The sequence below is a fragment of the Notamacropus eugenii genome, chromosome 1 (genome assembly GCF_028372415.1).
Source record: "Notamacropus eugenii isolate mMacEug1 chromosome 1, mMacEug1.pri_v2, whole genome shotgun sequence".
NCBI classification, from domain to species: Eukaryota; Metazoa; Chordata; class Mammalia; order Diprotodontia; family Macropodidae; genus Notamacropus; species Notamacropus eugenii.
This window is the reverse complement of record NC_092872.1, coordinates 81,885,637-81,908,079: the sequence shown is the minus strand read 5'-3', so window position 1 is coordinate 81,908,079 and position 22,443 is coordinate 81,885,637. Positions and strand designations below refer to the sequence as shown.

The following is a 22,443-nucleotide window of genomic DNA, read 5'->3' as shown; positions in this document are numbered from 1 at the left end:
CCTTAAGGGTATTAGCAAAACTCAAACTATGGCAATGGTATTAGGGAGAAGAAACCCAACAATGAACTGGTTATATAATTCCAGAATGTCAATTTTAAGCATTCAGGTTGTATCAAAAACTCTGATCAACGCAATGACTAACTATCCAGAATATTGGATGCTGATGATAAAACATGCTATCTACCTCCTGTCTGAGAGGTGACAGACTCAAGATACAGAATGGGACATATTTTTAGACACAGCCATTGTAAGAATTTGCTTAACTTTACTATGCTTATTTGTTACAAGGATTTTTTTCTTCTTTCCATGGGGGGAAGAGGAAGGGGGAATAGAAAATAAATGCTTGTTAATTGAAAAATAAAATAAAATAAAACTTACATTAAAAAGAGCTTAACAATCCACTTACCATCCCTGGGACATGCTCTTCCCTGGCCACTAATACTCCTCCCTATATGATGAATGTAAGTTTTTCTTTTAAGGCAGAAACTATCCTTCTCTTGTACCTGTGACCCTATCTCTGCCACTTAGCCCAGTGCCTGACACCAAGAAAGCACTTAATGTTTTTTTCATTCCTTCTTTCATTCTGAGAAGACTTTTCTAAATAAACAGGAGGGCAGATGTTCTATTTGTAGCATACGCTTTCATATAAACTTCATTAGTATTATGATCATCAGCTTTGCTTGGCTCAACATATAATAAAAATCCATGATTCTAGGCTTCAAAACAAGAAAGATAAATAAGAGGAAGAGAGAAATAATTTGATGATTAACTTGAATATATCCAGTTATGGCTATCAACACCAGAAGTAGAAGTTTTCAGTTTGTGCTTCTGCTAAATAAACTAGTCAAAAAAAAGCACAACTCCTGACCTAAAGCTGAGTATACCACAATGTGTGATAAAAAAGTCATATAAAGTATCTGGCTCATCCATGGATTTGGATTTACATACAATACAGAATGACTTCAAACAAGTCATTTACCTCTCTGGACCGGATTCCTTAACTCTAACATGAGGGTATTGAACTAATGATCTCCAAGACCCACTCTAGTTCAAAGTCCTATGATTGGATGACACCAGAAAGGAGGATGTCACCAGTCTCTTTCCCAAAGTAAATACAAGTTGTTCCCTTGCACTGTATGTAAATATAGAAAATCATTCTCAGTAAGGGGGTAGGAGGTGTAAGGGAGGGAGATTCTGATTAATCAAACTTTTTGGTTAATAGATAATTACCACAAATATAATAAACGGATTATCAATTTTTGAAGAATTGTAATACCATAGATTACACTTAACACTAAAACTAAACTGAAAATAATCCCAATTTTCTTTGATGTCTTAGAAGACACATCAGAATTCTTTGGTACTTAAAGATCTGCATCCTCAGTCACTAATATCACTATACTGTTAATATGAAGATACATGAATGCTGGTTAATAGAATTCTGGTTAATCAAATGCCACATAATGGAGTTTATTGTGCATATGAAAGGGACTATACGGTTCTACTTCAAAAAGTAATCTTGCCAGAAAAAATGGTCCAGATAAGTGGCAGCTCAAGGAAGCAGGAACTGGATAAATATGGCCTTAAGATTTTTTTAGATGGAATACCACTACTGTGCTGTAAGAAATGATGAGCTGGTTGACATTAGAAAAATATGGAAAGACATGCACGAATAATGAAAATTGAGGTGAGCTGAAGCAAGAGAATGTTATATATAGTAATAGCAACATTGTTCAAAGGATAATTGTAAAAACCAAGCTATTCTGATTACTAGAGATATTCAAATCAACCATAAAAGACCTATGAAGGAAGATGTTATCCGTGTCTCCAGGGAAAGAACTGATAAAAAGAGGTATGCAGAGTATGGCTTTATATATATTTAAAAATCTGTGTCAAATGGTGAGTTTCTCTAGTGTGGGGTGGGGAAGAGAGGGAGGAAGATAGTTTGGAACTTAAAATGTAACTTAAATATATATACATACATACATATATATATAATTAGAACTCTGCAGGCAGCTAACTTTCAACTAAAGCCAAAACATAAGCTCAATTCAATTTAATGTACATTAATTATATCTACTATAAGCAAGGTACTATATGAGACCCTTGATACTTCCAAGGCAAAGGCAAAAACCATTCCCTACCCTCAAGGAGCTTACATTCTATTGAGGAATACAATAAATAAACAGGTAAGAAAATACAAAATAATTTAGGAAGGAGAGAGCACTTAGAACTAAGAGTTAGTCTAAGATCAGGAAATGCTTGACCTAGAAGGAAGCACTAAGTATGCTAAGTGGATGAGAGAAGGCTGTACATTCATGGCCTTTACAAATTCATGAAGGTGGAAGACTGAATGCTAAGTCTGAGACATGTGTAGGACAGTTTGGCTGGAATGCAGGACATAAAGAAGAAGTAATGTAAAATAAGCCTGCAAAAGTAGACTGGAGCCAGATTGTGTAGGCCTTTAAAAATGCCAGGCTGAAGAGTCTATATTTTGTTCTAGAGGCAATGCAGAGCCACAAAACACTTGAGCAGGGCAGGGACATGGTCCGAGCTGTGCTGCAGAAAGATTATTTTGGCATTTGAGGGTGGATAGGAGAAAGGAAGAAATCTGAAGCAAAAAGAGCAAACAGGAGGCTACTGAATGAATTCATATGAGTATTTAAATGGCTCAACTACAGTAGTGGTTATATAAATGGTTAAAAGGATACAGATGAAAGGTATTATGTAGAGAACTGAAAAGATCTGGAAACAAACTGAGTGAGGAAGAGGGAAGAATTAAGGATAATACCAAAATTTTAAACTTAAGTGTTTAGAGGGATGGTGGTACTCTCAACAGAAATAAGAAAATTTGTTTGAAGGAGGGTCAGAAAGGTTGGGGGCAGGGGAGGGAGGATGTGCAGAGAGAGTGAGTTCTGTTTTGGACAGGAGTCTGAAATGCTGACATTATATCCTGGTGAAGGTTTCCAGCAGGCAGTCGGTAATGAAAATTAGAGTCCAGCAGAGAAATCAGGGCTAGATGAGAGCCTTGGGAGTCATATGCAGACAAAAAAATTGTTCCTATGGGAGCTACCAAGCTCACCAACAGTTATTCCTCAAACCTCTCCTTGTTCTACTTCACTCTATTAAAAAAAAATCAATAAATACATAAAACTCTTTTTACAGATTAGGTGACTTAGATACTTCCTCTGTTTTTCTCTTGCCATAAAAGAGCGACTTCCTGAAAGTAGTGTTAAAGGCATAAAATTTTGAACTTCCTAGTACCATATTTATTATACTAACTTTGGAGGCTGGAAAAACTAAAATTAAATGATATCTAAAAGGGCCAGGCCCAAACTTTAGGGAGTTTCCTGAGTTCAATAATTCATTTAAAAAATATTACTGAGCATTCACTTTGTGTCCTGTCCTATGTTACACCCTGAAATGAGAGAAAGACAAGTTTAGTACAGAACAGATCCTTGCCCCAAATATACTGAAAGGAGCATATTTAGAAGAGGACACAGACTAGAGTTATACAAGATGAAAAGGCATAGATGAGTTACACCTTGAACCAATGGAGTGAGAGCCCACCTCCGCCCATGAAATCCTCAATCTGTAGTAACTCGAAGAACCATTACACCAAGAACTCACACGGAACACCTAGAGAAAAACAATGCAAGAGAATTAGTAGCACAATGAAATGCTAAATTGAACTCAGATAGGTGACAGTGTATATAACAGCCAATAAATGTTATTGTGACCAAGGAGGCAAAAATCAGCACTGCCTAGAATCCTCCATAAGAGGTTGGAGTTTTCCACAAATACTAATATGTTCATAGGATCCTATGACCACAGATTTAGAGCAAGAAGTGATTTTAAAGGCTCTCAATCTAAATACTCTCATTTTATAGAAGACTCAAGAGAAATTCAGGGACCCTCCACTCTTGAAATTACTGTACATGTTTTTGTATTTATTTCCTTTTGTGTATGTTCTATCCCAGCTTCACTGCAACCTCCATGCCTACCACCAAGCCAGAGAAGGCCTCTTTATTTTCTTGTTTCCTCAGTCCAGAACAGTGATTTGCACATAGTAGGCGCTTAACAAATATTTAATTTGCTGAAATGAATTGCCCAACATCGAAGATAGCAGAGCTCCTGACCTCAAATCCCACAATATTGTACCAGGCTTCCTCTCTTCTGGTTTTCTGGCTTTGTTTATATTTATACAGTTGAGTTCACAATAATTCATAAGTCACTGGACCAAGATCTCACATTTATAATACTTACAGTTGTTTACATAAGTCAAAAAACTCTGAATCTTAGCCCCCAGTGCTCCTTTTTTCTAGCATTTCATCCTCATTACCATTACTATCGTAATGAAATGGGATTCAACAAAACTACAGGTCAATTTTAATTTCTGTTTCATGTATCCCCAAGGACGCAGAATTCATCGTTCAGTGCCCAACCAGCTGGTGATGAGCCTCTCAGTCTTCCAAAAGCTAACTCAGTCTGTCCTAAGGGTTGTACTCAAAGTCTTTTTCCTTAGGATGGTAGCATCTACAGAGCTTGTGTTCTGCTTCTAAAATCTTTGAGAAATCAGGGTCACTTTGATGAAGTGTGGAGGTAGGGCATTTTGTAGACATCTTGCAGAGGAATACAGATACGAAATCTTTTTATGTATTTTTTGGGGGACAAATACAACACTATCCCTCTGGCAATGTGGTAGGTTTACGAAAAGATAAAAATAATCTCCAACTTCTTTGTGAATTTTATTTTCACAGAATTTTGTTCACTGACAACAAACCAATTAAAGAGCTACAAGGATTCAGCATCCCTAGCCCACTCTAGTTCTGCTTTATTATTTTCTCAATTTACTGAATTTTTATAGACATAAAACCAATATTACTGAGTGCTTTCCTTCAACTTTTAAATTCCATTTTTGAGGCCCTGCCTGTCTAGCCTTATTTCATACTGCTCTGTTCTACTCTGGACTTTCTCACACCTTTCTCTACAGGCTAAAATGTTACCTATTCTTCAAGACTGAGTTCAAATGCTACCTTCTTCAAGACTTCCCTGATATTTGCTATAAATGAAATTTCCTACAGTACTTTGCTTTGAAAAAGTATAACATTTGGAGTCTGCAAAACTAGGCTCAAATCCTGGCTCAGCTACTTACTACCTGTGGGACCTTGGACACACTCTAATGGTCCAGCTCAATGGCTTTGTTATCACTCCACAGGCATCACATTTCAACTCCTATCTGTGCCATTGCATTGGCTGACGCCAGGGCCTGGAATCCCTTCCCTCCTCATCTCTGCCTCTTCAAATCCCTAGTTTCCTTCAAAGCAAGCTGGAGGACTCCTTGCTATAAGCCTTTCTGGATACTCCCAACTGCCAGTACCTTCTCCCTTAAAATTTACCTTGTATTGATTTTGTATTTACTAGGGTCAGAGGGATCTATGACAGCTGAGAATGTGCTCCAGGGTCAAGAAGACCTGAATTCAAGGCTTGTGTGCCTCTTGGCTATGTGATCCTGGGCAAAGCACTCAAGTTCTCAAGGTCTCAGGAAACTCAGGAAGATCCTAAGGGACAGAGCAGGCATTGCTCTAAATGGGTAGAATGTGCTTCCTCAGGGGGAGTTCCCTACAGCAATGAGATCATTTTGTCTCTCCATCTCTCTGAGGACGTTGTCTCCCCAAAAGAATGGGAGCTCCTTAAGGGCTAAAATGGCTTCACTTTGTCCAGGACTTAGGGCTTGACACGTAGGAGGCACATAACAAATACCCGTTAGCTGACTGAATGCAACCTCTATTTCTAATGTTACTTCCTTTTTCCAGACCCTACTTTTGGCCAAACCTCTATTTCATGAACAACTCCCAATTTCTGGCAACATGATGATACTCCTTATTACAAATCACCTCCTGGTCCTTCTCTGCCACTGAAAATCCTACTTAAGCTTCAAGGTCCTGTTCAAATATTCTTTCCCTATGAAGCTTTCCTTGATCTCTTTGGAAGTAAGTTCTTCTTTTACAGCACTCATAACTTTTAGCACTTTATACTTCTTACGTATTTCTTTTCTACTTTTTATCACAGTAATTTTGTAGCTCCCTGAGGACAGGGGCTGAGTCTTGTTTATAGTATTTCCCCCAGTCTTTAAGCATAGTGCTTTGTAAAGTTTGTTGAAATGAGCTATTTTGTTCAAATGGCTATACCTTAGTGTTTTATAATCACCTCTCCCACTGTTTCCTACCACCTGGGCAGAAGCAGATGATGGTGGTAGCCTGGCAGGCAACCATAAGCAAGAAAATCGATCCTGAGAGAACACAGATACAGGCAGCAACCAAACAGTAACCTACAGAAGGCGTGCCAGATGGGACAACCCATTACACTAGTGGACAACAAAAGCCATATGGAATTCTAAACGGAGATAAAATTCAGCTATTAGAAATATCATATCTAGGGTTAGAAAAAAAAACCTTTTATTTTAAAAAAATGTGTTCTCTTTAACCATATATTTCAGACTCTATTAAGCGCTATCACTATGGCCTAGGTACATTTTTAGAGCCTTGGAACCAAGGGAGACCTAGGATTGTGAAAATGAGAAGGCATTTCCTATACTCCTCTAAGGTAGAAGGAAGACAAGCTTGACAGAATGGAATTCAGGAAAGAGTAACTCAGGACCAGATTGTGAGTATTATCAGGTGGGGAAATGGCTTAACAGTTGGTCCATGTCACAGAATTCCACAGAGGACAGATAGGGACTTTAGTGGAGTTAACCCCAGCTCCAGTCAGGTTGTGGTAGAAAAAGTCCAGATTTGACCCCCTGGAACCAATATTCTTAGTGCTGAGAGCAACAAGCCAGTATCCCAACTTGATGGGATAGAGAATACAGGTGGGGGCAGTGGGATTACATATACCACACACTCTACTTGAGGAGGCTGCTAAGCTACCCCATTCGCTAAAGTCTTTAGGGTTACAGTTTGCCCAGTAAAGGTCAAGGGCACTTTCCTTGGCTTCACCAACCTCAAGTGTTGCCATTATTCCAGGAAGCAAGTCCTGCAGAGATAAGACTTAGCAATTACTTCTGCGGATGCTGCAGCTCCTGCCCCCTCGGAAAAATAAAGTTTTTAGTAACAAGGTTCTTGGTTCTGTCAAATGGTTCAACACTAGAAAGGGTTATAACTATCAGTAGAAATAATATTAAAGAAGATCCATTACCATCAGCTTTTCCACTGTGCCCTAAAGACCTTTCCATGTGATCTATACCTGAAATCACTGTGTTGTTTCCCCCATTAGAATGTGAATCCCTTCAGAGTAGGCATTTCCTTACTTTTCTATCTATCTATCTATCTATCTATCTATCTATCTATCTATCTATCTATCTATCTGTCTGTCTATATTGCTCAATATACTTCTATCTGGTTGTCTACATATACAGATATCTTGAGCACATAGCACAATGCTTTGCACATAGTGCTTTTTCATTCATTCATTTACTCATTCAAGGGATGAGGCCCTTCCCATTCACTGCTCATTTTGAGTCGTGAAACCCAGGGGACTCAGGGATAAATCCCCCCAGTGAGCCTTCATTATATTCAGATGTCCTCATTTCAGTCCCCTGGCTGAAGAGTTCTGGAATAGGTAGGGAAAAAAAACCCCTTGATTTACGGTCCCTGTTCCCATACTAACTCTGCGCCTCCGTTTCTTAATTTGTAAAATTAGACTGTTGGAAAAGATAGTCTCTAACGTCCCTCCAACCCCAACCCCAGTCAATCAGTTGCCAATACTACCAATTTTACTTTCTCAATATCTCTCAGCTGTGTCCCCTTTTTCTGTTCACATACTTGCAGTTCAAGCTCCCATCATCTCGTCAAGGACTACTATAACAAACCTCTAATTGGCCTTGCATTTTGCCTTTTTCCTCTCTAATCCACACCCTCCACACAGCTGAGATTCTTAGAGAATAAATTACTCCTCAGCCCACGGAGCTTCAGTAGGTCCCCAATGCCTCTAGGTCACAGGCTTGGGGAACCTGTGGTCTCAAGGCCACATGTGGCTCCACCGCTCTAAAAGAACTCCTCTGTTTGGCATTTAAAGTCCTTCACAATCTGGCTCCTGCCTTATCTTTCCAAACTGATTACACATAACCCCTCCTCTGGACTCCAACCAGAATGGCCTTAGTGCCATGCTTCAAACATACAATATGCTGCTTCTGTGCCTTTACAGAGCTTAAGTCCATGCTGAGTGCTTTCCTTCTTCATCTCTACCTTTTGGAACACCTTAGAGATCCCTCCAAGGATTAGCTCAAGTGCTACCTCCTTCAAAGACCTTTTCTATTTACCCAAGTGATTATTTACACCCTACTACCTCACCCAATTACTTGGTATTTATTCTGCATACACCCTGTGTTTACTTATTTGCAAGCATGCTGTATCTTATAGGAAGAATGCAAGTTCTTCCCTAAGGAGAACTATCTCAGAAGACAGTTCAAAGAAAGGCAAAACCAGTCCCAGTTCTCAGAAGTTTACATTCTAATGAGGTAGGCAACAGATATAAATAGGGATATATAAGATATGTTCTGAGTAGCTGGAAGGAAACTTCAGAGGGAAAGGTATCAGTACACACAGGGAGATGTAGAAAGGCCTCCTGCAGCAGAAGATGATGATTTAGCTAAGTCTTGAAGGTAACCAGGGATTAGAGATTCTTAAAGGTAGAAATGAGAAGGAAAAGCATTCCAAGCATGGGAAACAGCTAATACAAATGCATGGAGATAGAAGATGGAGCATCCTGGGTAAGAAACAGCAAGCAGATCAGTTCGGCTGGACCTTGGAGGGGAGGAGAGTGTAACAAGACTGGAAATCTAGGAAGAGGACACGTTTTGAAGAGCTTTAAATGTCAGCAAAGTTCATACATGAGTCTAGCCACTGAGTTTACTTAGTAGGGAAGTAAGATGGTCAGACCTACACTTTTGGAAAATCACTTTGGCAGATGAATGGAGGCTGGACTGACATAGAGAGACATGAGGCAGGGAAACTTATTAGAAGGCAATAGTCAAAGAGAAATGTGATGAAAACCTGAACTAGGGAAGTGTCTACGTGAGCAGAGAAAAAACACAGAATGTAGACTTAAAGTGGCAAGATGTGACAAGTGATTAGATAGGTGGAGAGTTGTGGACGACACCAAGGTGGTGAAGCTGGGTGACTGGAAAGAGGGTGGTATTCTTAAAAGTAATAGAAAAGTTTACAGAACAGATGAGTTTGGAGAGAAAAATAATGAATTCTGTTTTGAATATGTCAAGTTTAAGACATTAGGGGGGTATCTAGTCTGAAATATCCAAGACTAAAGCTTAGGAAAGAGACTAGAGTTGGATAAAGATATCTGAGAATCATTAGCACAGACAATATTAGTTGATGGATGGATGATGGTTGATAAGGAGCTGACCAGATCATCAAGTGAGATTGTGTAGAGACAAATGAGAAGAGGATCCATAATACCACCTTGGAAGACATCCACAATTAGTGGGCATTACACAGATGATGATCTAGCAGAGTACTGAGAAGAGGAAGTCAGATCTGTAAGAGGAGAACAGAGAGCAATGTCCTGAAAATCCAGAAAGAGTATATAGAAGTGACCAATTGTGCCATATGTGGCAGAAAGGTCAAAAACGATTAAAGATTAAAAAAAGGCCACAATACATAACATTGTCATGATCCTATAAGGGTTTTAGAGGGTTTAGCTTCAAGACATCTCACCAAAAAGATGCATTTGCTTTTGGGGTTCCTTCTCTATCCCCAAACCTGAGGAGACTTCTTCTATCCCAAGAGTGAAGCAGATGATTTCAGCACTAGTTAGCAGGAACAATTTGTCACAAATGAAAGCTACCAGGTCTCTTCTCATGCCTACTCACCCTTAACTACGCCCTTATGGCATTGCTGGGCTTCTACCCATGGGCTGCAGGTTGCCTGTCTTCAATAGAGTGATGCTCACCTGTCTGTCCCCAGAGTGAAAATCCCTAGTCCTAGCTCTGACCAGCTTGTGTTTCTCTTTCTGTTTTCTTGGCACAACAAAGTGAAATTTCTACCTTCCTTGTTCATTTCATTCTGCTGCTCTTTTTTTGTCATTAAAAACAAAGAGATGGAGGAAAAGGAAAAATGCGTATGATTCTAATAGGAACTGTCCCTAAAACATCTCTAAAATGAGAACTAGGAAGAAGGGAAAGAGACTCCTGGAGGACCAAGATCTTGTCTTTCTTCTGCAATCCCTTTGCACATAACACATTGCTCTGTACATAGAAGGCCCTTACTAAATGCTGATGCCCAGTAAAAGGGAAAAAGGTCTAAACACGCAGAAATGCAAAAAAGCAAGGATTAAGATGTTTTCAAACAGTGTAAAAAACACAACCCGTTTTTCTTCTACACCCTCTTTCCCCACAACATCCAAAACACACAGACACACACACACACACACACAGACACACACACACAGACTCACACAGACACACACACACACAGGCACACACACACAGACACACAGACAGAGACACACACACACACACAGACACACCCCCCCCCTGTACACTACTCTCTTTCTACTCTCAAGCTCTTCCATATCATTTCAACAGCCTCAGTTAATTTTCCTCACTGTTTCAAGGTTTCTCCTCATTCATCATCTAGCCTTCACACTTCTACCAAAGTGATTTTCTTTGAGTAGAGATCTGCCCTGGTCATTCCTCTGTTCAATAAACTCTGCTGGATCCCTGCTGCCTCTAGGATAAAACACAACCTGACCTGAACCTGACTTTCAGTCTCATTAAGTATTACTCACCTCCTGCACTCGACTGTCCAGGCAAACTGGCCTTCTCTCTGTTCTTCACACATTACCCTCCATCTCCCATCTCCATGCCTCCACACCCCTGGATGCACTCCCTATTCACTTTTGCTGGAATCCCTCCAAATCCCTCCATTTCAAGATGTGGCTCAAACACCAACTTCCACACAAAGCCTTTTCTGATCTCTCCAAATTACCTTTTACTTAACTCCTCCGTATTTACTTCTTTTATTTCTTTTATATACGTACTTGTCTCTCTCATTAGAATGTAAGCTCCTTGAGAGTAAAGATTTTTTTTTCTATGTGTATTTATAGTGTCCAGCACAGTATGTGACAAATAAATGCTTGTTGACTGATTACTGACCAAGAAAATTCCAGAGTTAGGTAAGTTAGGGAAGCATTGTGCTTAACAAATAATCCTGTTCCTAACCCCAAAAGCTTAGAATCTCTGGCTTAGGCTGGTAACATCTTAGGGTTTGTTAAACTTAAGTAATGTTGAAAAGTTCAACAAACCCTAAGAAATAGGAACCTTTTAAGGGTCAAGTTATTTCATGATCAATCTAAAACATCTCTCTCTACTCATTCCGGAAAATATTCGGCAGGTTTTTCAAATCACACATGCATGCATATTTACAAGAGAGCAAATTAGATAGAGTTCAGAGAGACGTTTTACTCAAAGAAAACTAGCAATAAAAACATAATGAGCTCAAAGTTTAAAGTCATGGCTATAACCTTCCACTACTACATAAAGCCATCTAAGACTAAACATCATTTTAAATTCAAGAAACTCAACAAGCCACAGCTTGTTCAGGCAACAAAACAACTACAAAGGAGGTAATGTCTACTGAACAGAAGGACACACGCTTGCCCTACCACTAGCTATATGACCATAGGCAAATCCCCTCATCAGTTTTCTCTTTCCAATGGAAATGACAACATCTGCCTTACCTATCACACAAGAATACTGTGAGGATTTAATGGGACAATATATCCCAAAAAAACATTTTGAAAAGTGTGATGTAGTCTTTTGGTTTGTTTTTTTAAACTGAGCACACAAGTTTCCACTGAACGCATCTATCTTCCCTTAGGGCCACTTTCAATAGTACGGTTTCAAGCAAAAGATGGGTTTTTATTTATATATCATATTACATGTTTATTATATATAAAATTTTATATATGTATATGTATATGCATGTATGTAAATCTATATCTATATATCTTCAGTACCATGCCCCCAACTAATGTGTGGTCACAAACACTTCACAAGAAGTTATTGTGAGGAATTTCATAAAACAGGCCAAGCAGGTCCCCAAATCTCAGACCAATAGTTCTCCCTCTCTTCACTCAGGAAGGAAGAAAACGTATCACTTTGTGTCAGATCTCCTGACAAATGTCCCACGGACAGACCCTGCCACTCACCCCCTCACATAAGGTAAGTAACCACTTTATATCAAAGGGGTGATAGAGAGTGTCAATTTTAATTTATGACCATCTAAAATCCTCAAGAGTAGGCTGGGAAAAATTTGAACTAGTAATTAAGTTTTTAGTACTTATTTATAATGCTAAAAGAGAGGTCAGCTAACACTTGTGATTTCTTAACCCCAAGAAGAGAGAGAAGGAAACTGAGGACATCTGAAGAAAAGGGTCCTAAGTTTCTGGATTGGCCATACTGTATCATCCATTCAACTTAGGTTTGCAGCTATTGAAAATTCTCTTGCAGAATTTGGAAAAATCCTAATACCCACTTCGCAGACAATTCCTCATCATGCTGCCTATGCTCCAGTCATCAATCTCATCTTAACTCCATTGCAGCCTTGAACTTCCCTCCTAACTCCTCTAGTTCTGAAAGGCAATCATTTGCCTTACCTTGCTAGGAAGCAGGCCTCCACAACACTTCTTAGTCACCTCCATACTAGAGTATGTATCTCTTACTTTCTAACTCCCATTTACATGACATCTTCAGTCAGTAGAATAAAAGTTCCTTGAAGGCAAAGATTGTTTTTTCTGCTTGCATCTGTATCCCCAATGCTTAGCATAGCCTCTGGCACATAATGAATAACCTATCTATCCATCCATCCATCCATCCATCCATCCATCCATCCATCCACCTCTCCAATTCTACATGGTAGGAGCCATGAGACCCATACAAGAGACAAGGTCTAGGAAGGGAAACAATCACAGAAACTCTCTGTGACAGAAAGCAGATCAGTAGAGAAAATTATTTGAAAATAACGCATGAGTCTTGAGATTGGCAGACCCCAAAAGGGGAGTGATCATTCTGAATCCTTAAAATCACTTATATTATATACAGAACTGATTACCTGACAAGGCAAAGAGCATCTGGTGCCAGAGATTACAAAAACCAGGGACTCCTTTGGCTTTGCCCAGTGTGAAAAAACAACAATCAAAAAACGCTTTTCATCCACTTTAGAATTCTGAGATAGATTAACTTTCTTTTAAAGAATGAACTATTCATTCTGTGGCAGATGTTAGGAAACTTCTGATCAGTTGCAATGAACCCTGCACAACCTAAGGCTGATAACAGAGCAGTTTTGCAGTTGTCTCTCTGGCACCGTGTGTGGTAAGAGAGTATAAAGTACATGGACATATCCACTATCCTTCAGCACGACCACCTAGGGACACAAGGGCACTAAGATAATGGCCAATGAATTTCACCAGGTACCTAGAAGCCAAAACGTTCTCCCTGTGCCTGAAGATCATAGCAATATCCTGGGAAAAAAATCAGCTTTCCTCACAAATCCAGTCCCTCCCCTACAAACAGTTCCACAGTGCCCTTTTACTATCCTCCCAAATCAGCACCTTGTTCAAGGAATATTTAAAGCATGGAAGATTTGGGGGAATCTGAGTTCCTCTATACCCACCCCCTATGGCTTCTTTTCTTTGTTTTATTTGTTAATGGCTATGAGAATAGGCCCACTCACCCCTATCCCTACTTTTGTGAGCCCTAGAAAATTTGAAATAATGCCCAAATTTTGCCAACTTGGATCTGCTGCAGTGGGGGAAACCCCCGAAAAATGGCAGATTGAAGAGATCTGAGCAAAAGGAAAAATACTTTGGGCTCAATGACAAATTGGCTGAAGGGAAAGATGGGTAAGACTATGGACCTAGAATTAGGGGAAATTAAGGATGGCCAAGTGGCATCCACAGCGGCTCTAGTAGTATTTCAAGGAGGGGTAGGCACAGGGCCAAATAGATAGGACGCCCCAATAATAACCTCAAAGTCTTCATTGAGGTGGTAGGGATTAGATAAGGCTCCCTACCGATGGGGACAAAGTACTGGATAAGGAATCAGAGGACCTTCAATTCTGACTCCCACCTCCTTTCTGTGTGACCTTGAGTCACTTAAGTCCCAGTGACTTCAGTTTCCCCATCCGTAGAGGGTCACAGCTGAAAAGTCCCCTCTAAGTCACAATCTATGAGGGCTCAAGGATGACAGCAGGTGAGCTCCAGCGCTCCTAAGTCCTGGGAACGGATTCACGAAACCCAACCACAACCCAGAAGCTAGAGTGGCTTCAAATGATACCCCTGCCTTCCAGTTTGGTGCTAGCCTGAATGGTTTTTAGGGATGTTTCCCATTGGGGCTTTATTTAAGCGGACGAGGGGGGAGGGACGGCCTCTCTGTCTTGGCTCCAGCTTGGCAGAAGGTGAGTATTTGGGTTCTGCGTCAATCAGTGGGTTTCTTATTCCCGGGTCAGGGCCAGAAGCCTGAGGACAGTGGGGGTACAAGGTGCCCACCATGGCACCACGGAGGAGCCTGCCCGGGATGCACGCATCCAGATTGCTGGACCAGGAATCTGTCCTCGGGCCGGGGCCCCCGGGTTGGGGTTAGAGAGGGCCACAGCAGGGGGGAGGGGGCACAGGGGACAGCCCGGCCAGGAAAGGCCACTGAGGGCGGGGAGGGGAGCACGAGGAGGGACCGACAACGAGGCTCTGCCGCGGGCCGGCCGGGGCTGGGGAGGAAGAGCTGGCTTCTCACCGGACTTGGGAGGGTACCGATAGGCCGAGTTCGCCTGGATGTCGATGTCCTCCACCCCGGCGATCCGGCGGCTTAGGATGGACCCCATGGCGCCAGGGGTGGAGGGAGGGCTGGCAGAGGCTCCGGACGGCCGCGGGGTGCCGGGAGATCCTCACACGGACATAATCCGGCTGCGGTCCAAGCTGCCCGGCCCCAAACACAAACACCCACTGCGACTGCGGCGACAGCGGCGGCGGCGGCGACGGCGGCGGCGGCTCGGCCCCCTTCTCCCCACCCCCATCGCGACGGCTGGCCGCTACGCCACGGCCTTCTCTCCTCCCTCTCCCTGTCCCAAAGAACTATGGGAAAGAAAGTTCTCTCGCTGCTAAGGGTTCCGCCTCACAACGCGGAAATCTCGCCCTTGGAACTACATGTCCCAGAAATCCCCATTACCGGAGGCAGCCAGGCTGTTGACATTCTCTCTGGGCTATACCAAAGGGACAAAAACGGGAAGGGGACAAGCAAACCATCTTTACTCAACCTGTGCCTTTCGCTACTTTCCTTCTCCAGTTATAACACACCGACGTCATTTGTGATTTTACCTTACCATGCTCTTTTTGAGGGGAATATCCATTAATTAAAGGTAACCCTTCCGATTACCCCCCACCATCAAAAGTCCCCCCTCGTTGCACCAATGGTTCCCTCCGCTTGCCAGTGCCCCAACTCTGCTTGCGAGGACCAGCAGAGGGTGCTTGGGCACTTTTCACCTTGTAAATGAACGAAGACGGTGGGGCCCAAGCCGAAGTTTCCAAGATGACCTGCGGAAACTCAGCGAAGATGGTTTGGCGTGACCGCGATGGCACGCATGATATTCAGATACAGCTCTGAACTGCCCCGAAGCACGTCCGGGGAAACGCGCGAGAGGAAGGCCATAGTTCTCAATTAGCAGATCGACCCACGGAAGGACAGAAACCATCGTCTTGTGACCCTGGCAGAACTGGAACCGGACCCAGGCGGCCAGTTACCTCCGAATTCCGCGATCGGCCGTGGGTCGACCCGCGTGTATTCAGCTCCGCCCACGTGCTAGGCACAGTGCTGCAGCTAGGCAAGGCTTGGGAGGAGCTCAGCAATAGTGGGCTGTCATGATGCCCTCCCCAGATGCATGCGGATCGAAACCCATTTAGGACTCGATGGTTTTCCAGAATGACTGTGGCGAAAAACGAATCCACCCGCAGACCCTCCGATTTTATTAGGCTGGTTCTGGGACAGCCCCCCCTCCCTACCAGATCATACCCGGAGCCTTGGCAGCTTGGGGAGCTCCACCAGCCAGGGCTTGGCACGGAGCTGCCTTAGCCTGCAGGAGTTCTTCATTGCCTCTATCTGGCCATAAAACATAGGACCTCGGTCTTGAAAAAAATCACATCGGTGTTATGACTGTAGACTGAGCCAGTGATGGACAGATGGAATCCAGTCTGTCACGCAGGCACCCATGGAGATGACATTGAAACTGTTGGCATTCTACAAGGAGCCCATAGGCTGCAGATTGTGCAGGCTTGGGATGGAATTCAGTGTAAAAAGATCAGAAAGGCAAGAATGCCCAACAGAGCATCTCGTATTGGCTCCTGGAGGTAACGAACAGGAAGCCACTGGAGTTTGCTTATAGATAAGGTTGTCATGCATGGGATATATTCCAAAATAGCCAGACCCTGTTGTAACAAAATGGCTAGCATCATATACAGCACTTTAATGTTTGCAAAGCACTTTATGTACACTACCTCATTTGTAGCACTTTCGTTAGGGATGGATATAACCGATAATTAGAAATATAATAACATAAACAGGTAGAATCAGAGTGTTAGAGCTGAAGGAAATATCAAGCATCTATCTAGTCAGTCCCTTTCGTTTTACAAAGGAGGGAATATAGATGCCCTAGAGATTAATTTGCCAAACATCATGCAACTAGTAACAGACAAAGATGATACACCATTCATGAAAATTTACTTTTCAAGCATCTTTATTACAATTAAATAAATAGCTGGATAGAGTAGCAGTCTGTCTTTAAGGAGTTGATGATCTAGTTGGGAAGAAGATAACTTATATGAAATAATAATGTAATATAAAAGGGAAAAGTTATTATAGAATAAGGTTAGGCTAAGAAAGCATCATAGAAGACTGGTGCTTGGCACACAGTAGGCACTTAAATGCTTGTTGATTTGACTTCTTGACTAGAGAAGGTCAAATCTTGAACTGAATCTTAAAAGAAATGTAGGATTTTGGTGAAGAAAATCTTGGAAGGCAGAGATGAGAACTGCAAACCTGCTAAAGCTATGGAGAAGGAGAAATGGAAGACAAACAGTGGCTATCTTTATCCCTTATCAAAGCTAGAGTTCCTAGGAAAGGCAACAGAAGAAAACGTTAAAAAGATTAGCTAGACTGCGTGGTACCCACTGGATCAGGAGAGAGTATGGGTTTCCAGGGTTAACAGGGTATCCTGTCAGCATTGAAGAGAAAATTTTAACTATTTCAGATCTTCAGAGGCATAAGAAACAACAGAACCATACAAGAAACATACCAAAGTAGGAGATGGCTTCCCTTGTGTTTTAATCCTAATTCTACTGACATATTATGTGACCTTTAGAAAATCTCTGGCTTCTTTGTGCCCCAACCTACTGCCTTAAAGGTTCGGATGAGGTGAGGGACAAAGGTGAATAAATATGCACCACCAAAATGTATAGAGTACTTTGAATTAATAAAAATGCTGGTCTCTAGGAAAATAAAAAGGACTGTTAATATTGGTTTAGTGTTATTCATAACACAAAATAACACAAACCAATGCCTGAATTTCCTTGAGCAGTTTGTGCTTGTACAGCCCACTTAACAGGGCAGGTGGTAGGATGGAGGAGAGAGAAGGGAGCTGTCGGTGCCTGGAAACAGCTGATGGTACCCACAGTCTGCTGCCATCATGCACAAAATCAGCCATAGAGAAGGGCACACTCAACCACTGAAACCTGGGGCCCCTCTGTCAGGCCCCAGCTTAGCTGACTGAGGAATCCAAAGTCCAGTCTCCAGGGCAAATCGTTACTTGCTGAAAACAATTTTGTTTTCCTTTCCTGTCACACCCCCTCCCGTAGGGCCCCCATGTTTTTGCTGTCAAGTTGGTTACCACTGGATCCAGTGGGAAAACAACCTAGCTCAGAGCCCTAGAGTAGGACCCAGGCTTGTGAACTTTGTTTCAATAAATACCACCCAGAATGAGGGCTGACTCACAGCCTGGGAGAGTTTCCTTTTTTCATTGCTGGCACCCACTTGCCTGGCACCTTGTGTTGCCCCTTCAAGAAAGAAAAACAAATTATGAAGAAGGGTTCTGCCTCCTTTGAGAAGAAAAGTGTCTTGTTGGACTGCTTGCCTCCCTGGCCCTCATTCCCACCCTGTGGTAGCCTGGTGATCGCCTTTCTCCCACCCTTTCCCCACCAGCTTTGCCAGGAGAACTGGCTGCCCTTCAGTTCCCTACACCAGATCCTTGCCTGGCAGAGGCCTCTCTGTAGCTCGCCAGGGCTCACTGAATTCATGCTTTGTTCTCACAGACGCTGCTGAGGCTTTCATTTCCACGTCTCCTGCCTTTAAAACTGTGGTCTAGTATCTTAGGGAAATCTGGTCCGAATTCCGGTGCTATCACAATACCACAAAGAGGCTAGGCATTCCTCAGTGGCGCTATCCACACAAATGATGGTAGACACAATAAAGAACCAAGTTTAAATTCTTGTATAGACAGGATTATTCTCGTTATACCTGGCAACTCCACATGACAGATAGCCTTGGTTCTTTGGAAGCCTCTTAGGCCTTTGCTCCCAGTTCCTGCCCCCTGCTTTCGGAGATTCCAGAATCAAGCATTCATATCTGCTTGTCATCTGTTGCTGCTTAGCAACCCCATTTTATGCCCATCACTCCATCCCAATCAGCCCACTGTGACTGGCAGATTTCTCCTTGAATCCAGAATGCCAAAGGTATGCAAAAATAATGTTCCCCATTGTCCCTAGAGACTTTTCAAAGCCTAGCCAACCTGACTCTTCCATGTCTCCTGTCCCTCCAATCAGTTACTTTTTAGGAAGAAGCCTGTTGGAGTTGTGGCATTTGAACTCCCAGGTGAGATCTGTCTATGTAGCACCTGAAAAGTAATATAATCAAAATGATTATAATGTAATCCAATTGAAAACATTATAATTTTTACAACAGTTATTTCTCCTCAAAGCCACTCCTCACCAGCCACTGAGCTGTTGTGTTCCAAAGAGCAAAGAAAAACAACTGAGCAAAACATAGTGATTATATCTAAAAAAATATATCACTTTCCACATCAATAGTTAGCTGAGAGGAGGGAGGTGCTCAGCAAGCCATGTATTAAGTGTCTACTTCTAGGTACTCTAGGAGCTTATACTTACGGATACACGTAAACTGATCAGCATTTATTAAACACCCCAAGTCTGGCAGGGGGCTAGGCACTGGTCATAAGAAAACAAGGACGAAACAAGAGTTGTCCTCAAGAGCTAATGTTGCATGTTCAGGGAACACAAATGACAAGTAACATAATAATTTAAGGAGCAAGGAGAGCACGTTAATTGCCAAGGGGATCAGGGAAGGATTTTTGAAAGAGGTGTCACCTTAAACTTGGCCTTGAATGAATTTAGGGATTCTAAGAAGTAAAAATGAGGTCAAAGTGCATTCTAGGCATAGGGGTGGAAAGATAGCTCATGCAAAGCCACGGAGGCAGAAGATGGAATGCCAAGTTTTGGGAATAGCAGGTAAACCAGTTGGGCTGGAATTCAGAGCATAGGCTGGTGAGAGTGTTGGTTCAGCAGCCAGAAGATCTGGGGTCAATTCCTTATTTTGATGCTTATCTCCTGTGTGAACTTGGGCAAGGCAACCTCCCTAGGCCTTTTTGCCTCTGTAACAAAAAGCAGTGGCCATTGAGGTTTCTTCTAGTTCTAGACTGATTTTTCTATCTATGATTCAGTAATGAATAATGTGAAATAAGCAGGCTGGAGCCAGTTTGTTAATGGTTTTAAATGCCAAGCTGAGGAATTTCTGTTTCTATCTTGGAGGCAAGTAGGGAGCTATAGAAGGTTCCAGAGCCAAATAATCATAAATTACCACTAAACCCTACCTAAGGACCCCTGGAGGTGGCATATTGCCTTAGTTTAAAAATATAATATGGTTCATGTTTTATTGTATCTTTATTTTTTATTATTCCCCAATTACATTTTAATCTGGTGGTAGCTGCCATAGATTATATAGTGCTGTAATTCACAAGAAGATTTCATGCCTCTGTTATGTAATTTTTTCTTCCAATAGTTAGACAGGACAAATATTGTTATTCATATTTTACAGATAAAGAAGTTGAGGTTCAAGAAGGAAAAGTGAAAAACTGATAGATGGTAGGCCCAGTATTCCTAACTCCAAATCCAGTGCCTTTGGGAACGTGATCCTTGGGATCTGACTCCTGTGTCTAGTTTGAGATGGGGAAGGTTGGCTGGCACCGTGACCTTTTTTGAGCAGTCCTTCATGGATACACCTATGTTTACTTCTGTCTTTCAGGGATCCAGGACTCCATTGGTGTGAGCACACTGACCCTTTCCACTGATACCAATCCCAACTCTTTTCTTTACACCTTAGATCATGAGGTCCTGTGGTTAAGAAATCCAACATCTTTCTGGGCCATGATCCTCCCCACTTAGCAAGACTGGCTCTTAGATGATCACCAATCCCAGGACTCAAAACCTTTCCATCTATGAGTGACCTGCCATAGTGAAGTTTGTATTTCACTGGCAGAATTTTTCAGAAAACAAGATCATCTTGATGCCACAGTAAGACAGCAAGGTAAGACTTTAGTGTAGCATCCACCACAGAAACTTACTCTATGTGTGACCGTGGGCAAGTTGCTTTACCCTGTTTGCCTCAGTTTCTCATCTGTAAAATGGTTGGAGAAGGAAATAGCAAACTACTCTGGTGTCTTTGACAAGAAAACCCCAGATGGGGTCACCCCAAATGGGGTCCCGAGAGTTGGACACAACCAAACAGCAACAACCACCACTTATGTCATCATACATCCAGCTTTTAGAGGATTAAGAGGGCAACTCAGCCACTCTAAGGATCATGGATCTGAAGCTGAAAGGGACCTTAGAAGCCATTCAAGTTCAATTTCCTCATTCTACAAATGAGGAAACTGAAGCCCACGTAGAGTTAAGAGATTTTCCCCAAGGTTATACAGATGTGGTTGTAGGGTAGATCTGAACCCAGAGCCAAAGCTTTTCCATTGTACTTCTGCAACACCTGTTGTTTGTCCTTTGTTCTTGAAGGGGATCGTGACAAAGGAAGGTGATGCCACGATTTGCAGGTGAATTAGATTTTAGTGAGGGAGGGCAGTACAAAGTCACCAACCTCATTTTCTCCTCAAGAGCCATCTGAGTCCAATGGCAAGGCAGAGATCAGGATGACTTTGGGTGGCTCCCTGCTAGAACACTTAGGATTAAAATGTGAGAACCACCCTCCCCTCACTTCCTTAGGTGAATCCTTTGATCATCTAGCCCAGTCTAGGAAGGGTGCGCCAAGAGACAGGTTTATTTATGGGAGAGCATAACTCTCCTCTTTGACCGCAGCCCCAAAGATTATTTATGGATGTCTCTGGTGACAATGGGGAACATTATTTTGGCACACCTTAGACTTGTCTTTATCTAGTATGAATAACTAGGATAACTAGAATTCATCATTCCCTAGTTACCTAGGTAACTAGTTAACTAGGTAAGCCAGGTTACCTAGTAAAGTGATCCTCCAGGGATGAACTGCACTTCCTCAACTCTACCTTTGGGTTCCTTTAAAGGACAGCTCAGATGTCACTTCTTACACAGACGAAACTTCCCTGGTTCCTCTCCCCAAGCTGTTAGCATTCCAGAATTCTATCCCCTCTTGAAGTTATTTTGTATGGCTTTGTATATATATTGTATTTACTTGCTTATGCACATTTTCTTTTCCCTGCCCACTCCCCCAATCTTGAATGCAACTTCCTAAGGACAATAACTGCCTCATTTTGGTCTCCATACTCCAACTCTTAGTTGAGGCATAGTAGGTGCTTAGTAAATGTTTATTTAAATGAATTGGATTTCCTGCCTCTTCTCCTTTGCCCTCATTGCTTTTCTAGTTCTAAAAGACCTCCCTGTCCCCCCTCCCCCTTTTCAGAATGCTATCCTTTCTTCAAGGACTAGCCCAAGTCTCTCCTTTCCCACAGAGATTCCTGACTACTCCATTGTGTGATAATTATAACACTAAGGCAGCTGTCATCATATATTGCCTCATATTATTATTACCTTTTTACTTGTGTCTCCCCAACTAAACTGTATCTTATATTGTCTACCTTTCATCCCAGAGGACAGTGTAAGATGCTCAATAGATAGATCACAGAGTTGGATGGGTCACTCTTACCTGTGCTCTGACCCTCTGAGTTTGGTAACATTTGTCTGAATGGTAAGACCTGAGGTCTCTACAATGAAGTGGAGGATGGCTGGTTAGGAGAATATATGCACAACACACATACACATATATCCATATACACACACACATATATGCATACATATACACACATACGTTAGTATAGCATATTACAGTTTAGAAAA

At 42.1% G+C, this 22,443-nt stretch overlaps 1 protein-coding gene across 5 annotated transcripts in view; it reads right to left on the bottom strand.

Annotated features, from left to right (window-relative positions):
- Window positions 1–15,095, bottom strand: part of MGRN1 (mahogunin ring finger 1) — a 121,832-nt gene extending 106,737 nt beyond the window's left edge. For 2 of the 5 annotated variants that reach the window (XM_072607897.1, XM_072607887.1), the window contains exon 1: window positions 14,804–15,094. In XM_072607897.1, coding sequence (XP_072463998.1) covers window positions 14,804–14,891 — 88 coding nt within the window. In that variant the 5' untranslated portion in view covers window positions 14,892–15,094. Of the gene's footprint in view, window positions 1–3,570; window positions 3,858–14,803 lie in introns of those variants that run through there. The other 3 variants (XM_072607915.1, XM_072607879.1, XM_072607907.1) reach the window with 3 other exon arrangements.
- Between the last annotated feature and the right edge of the window lie 7,348 nt (window positions 15,096–22,443).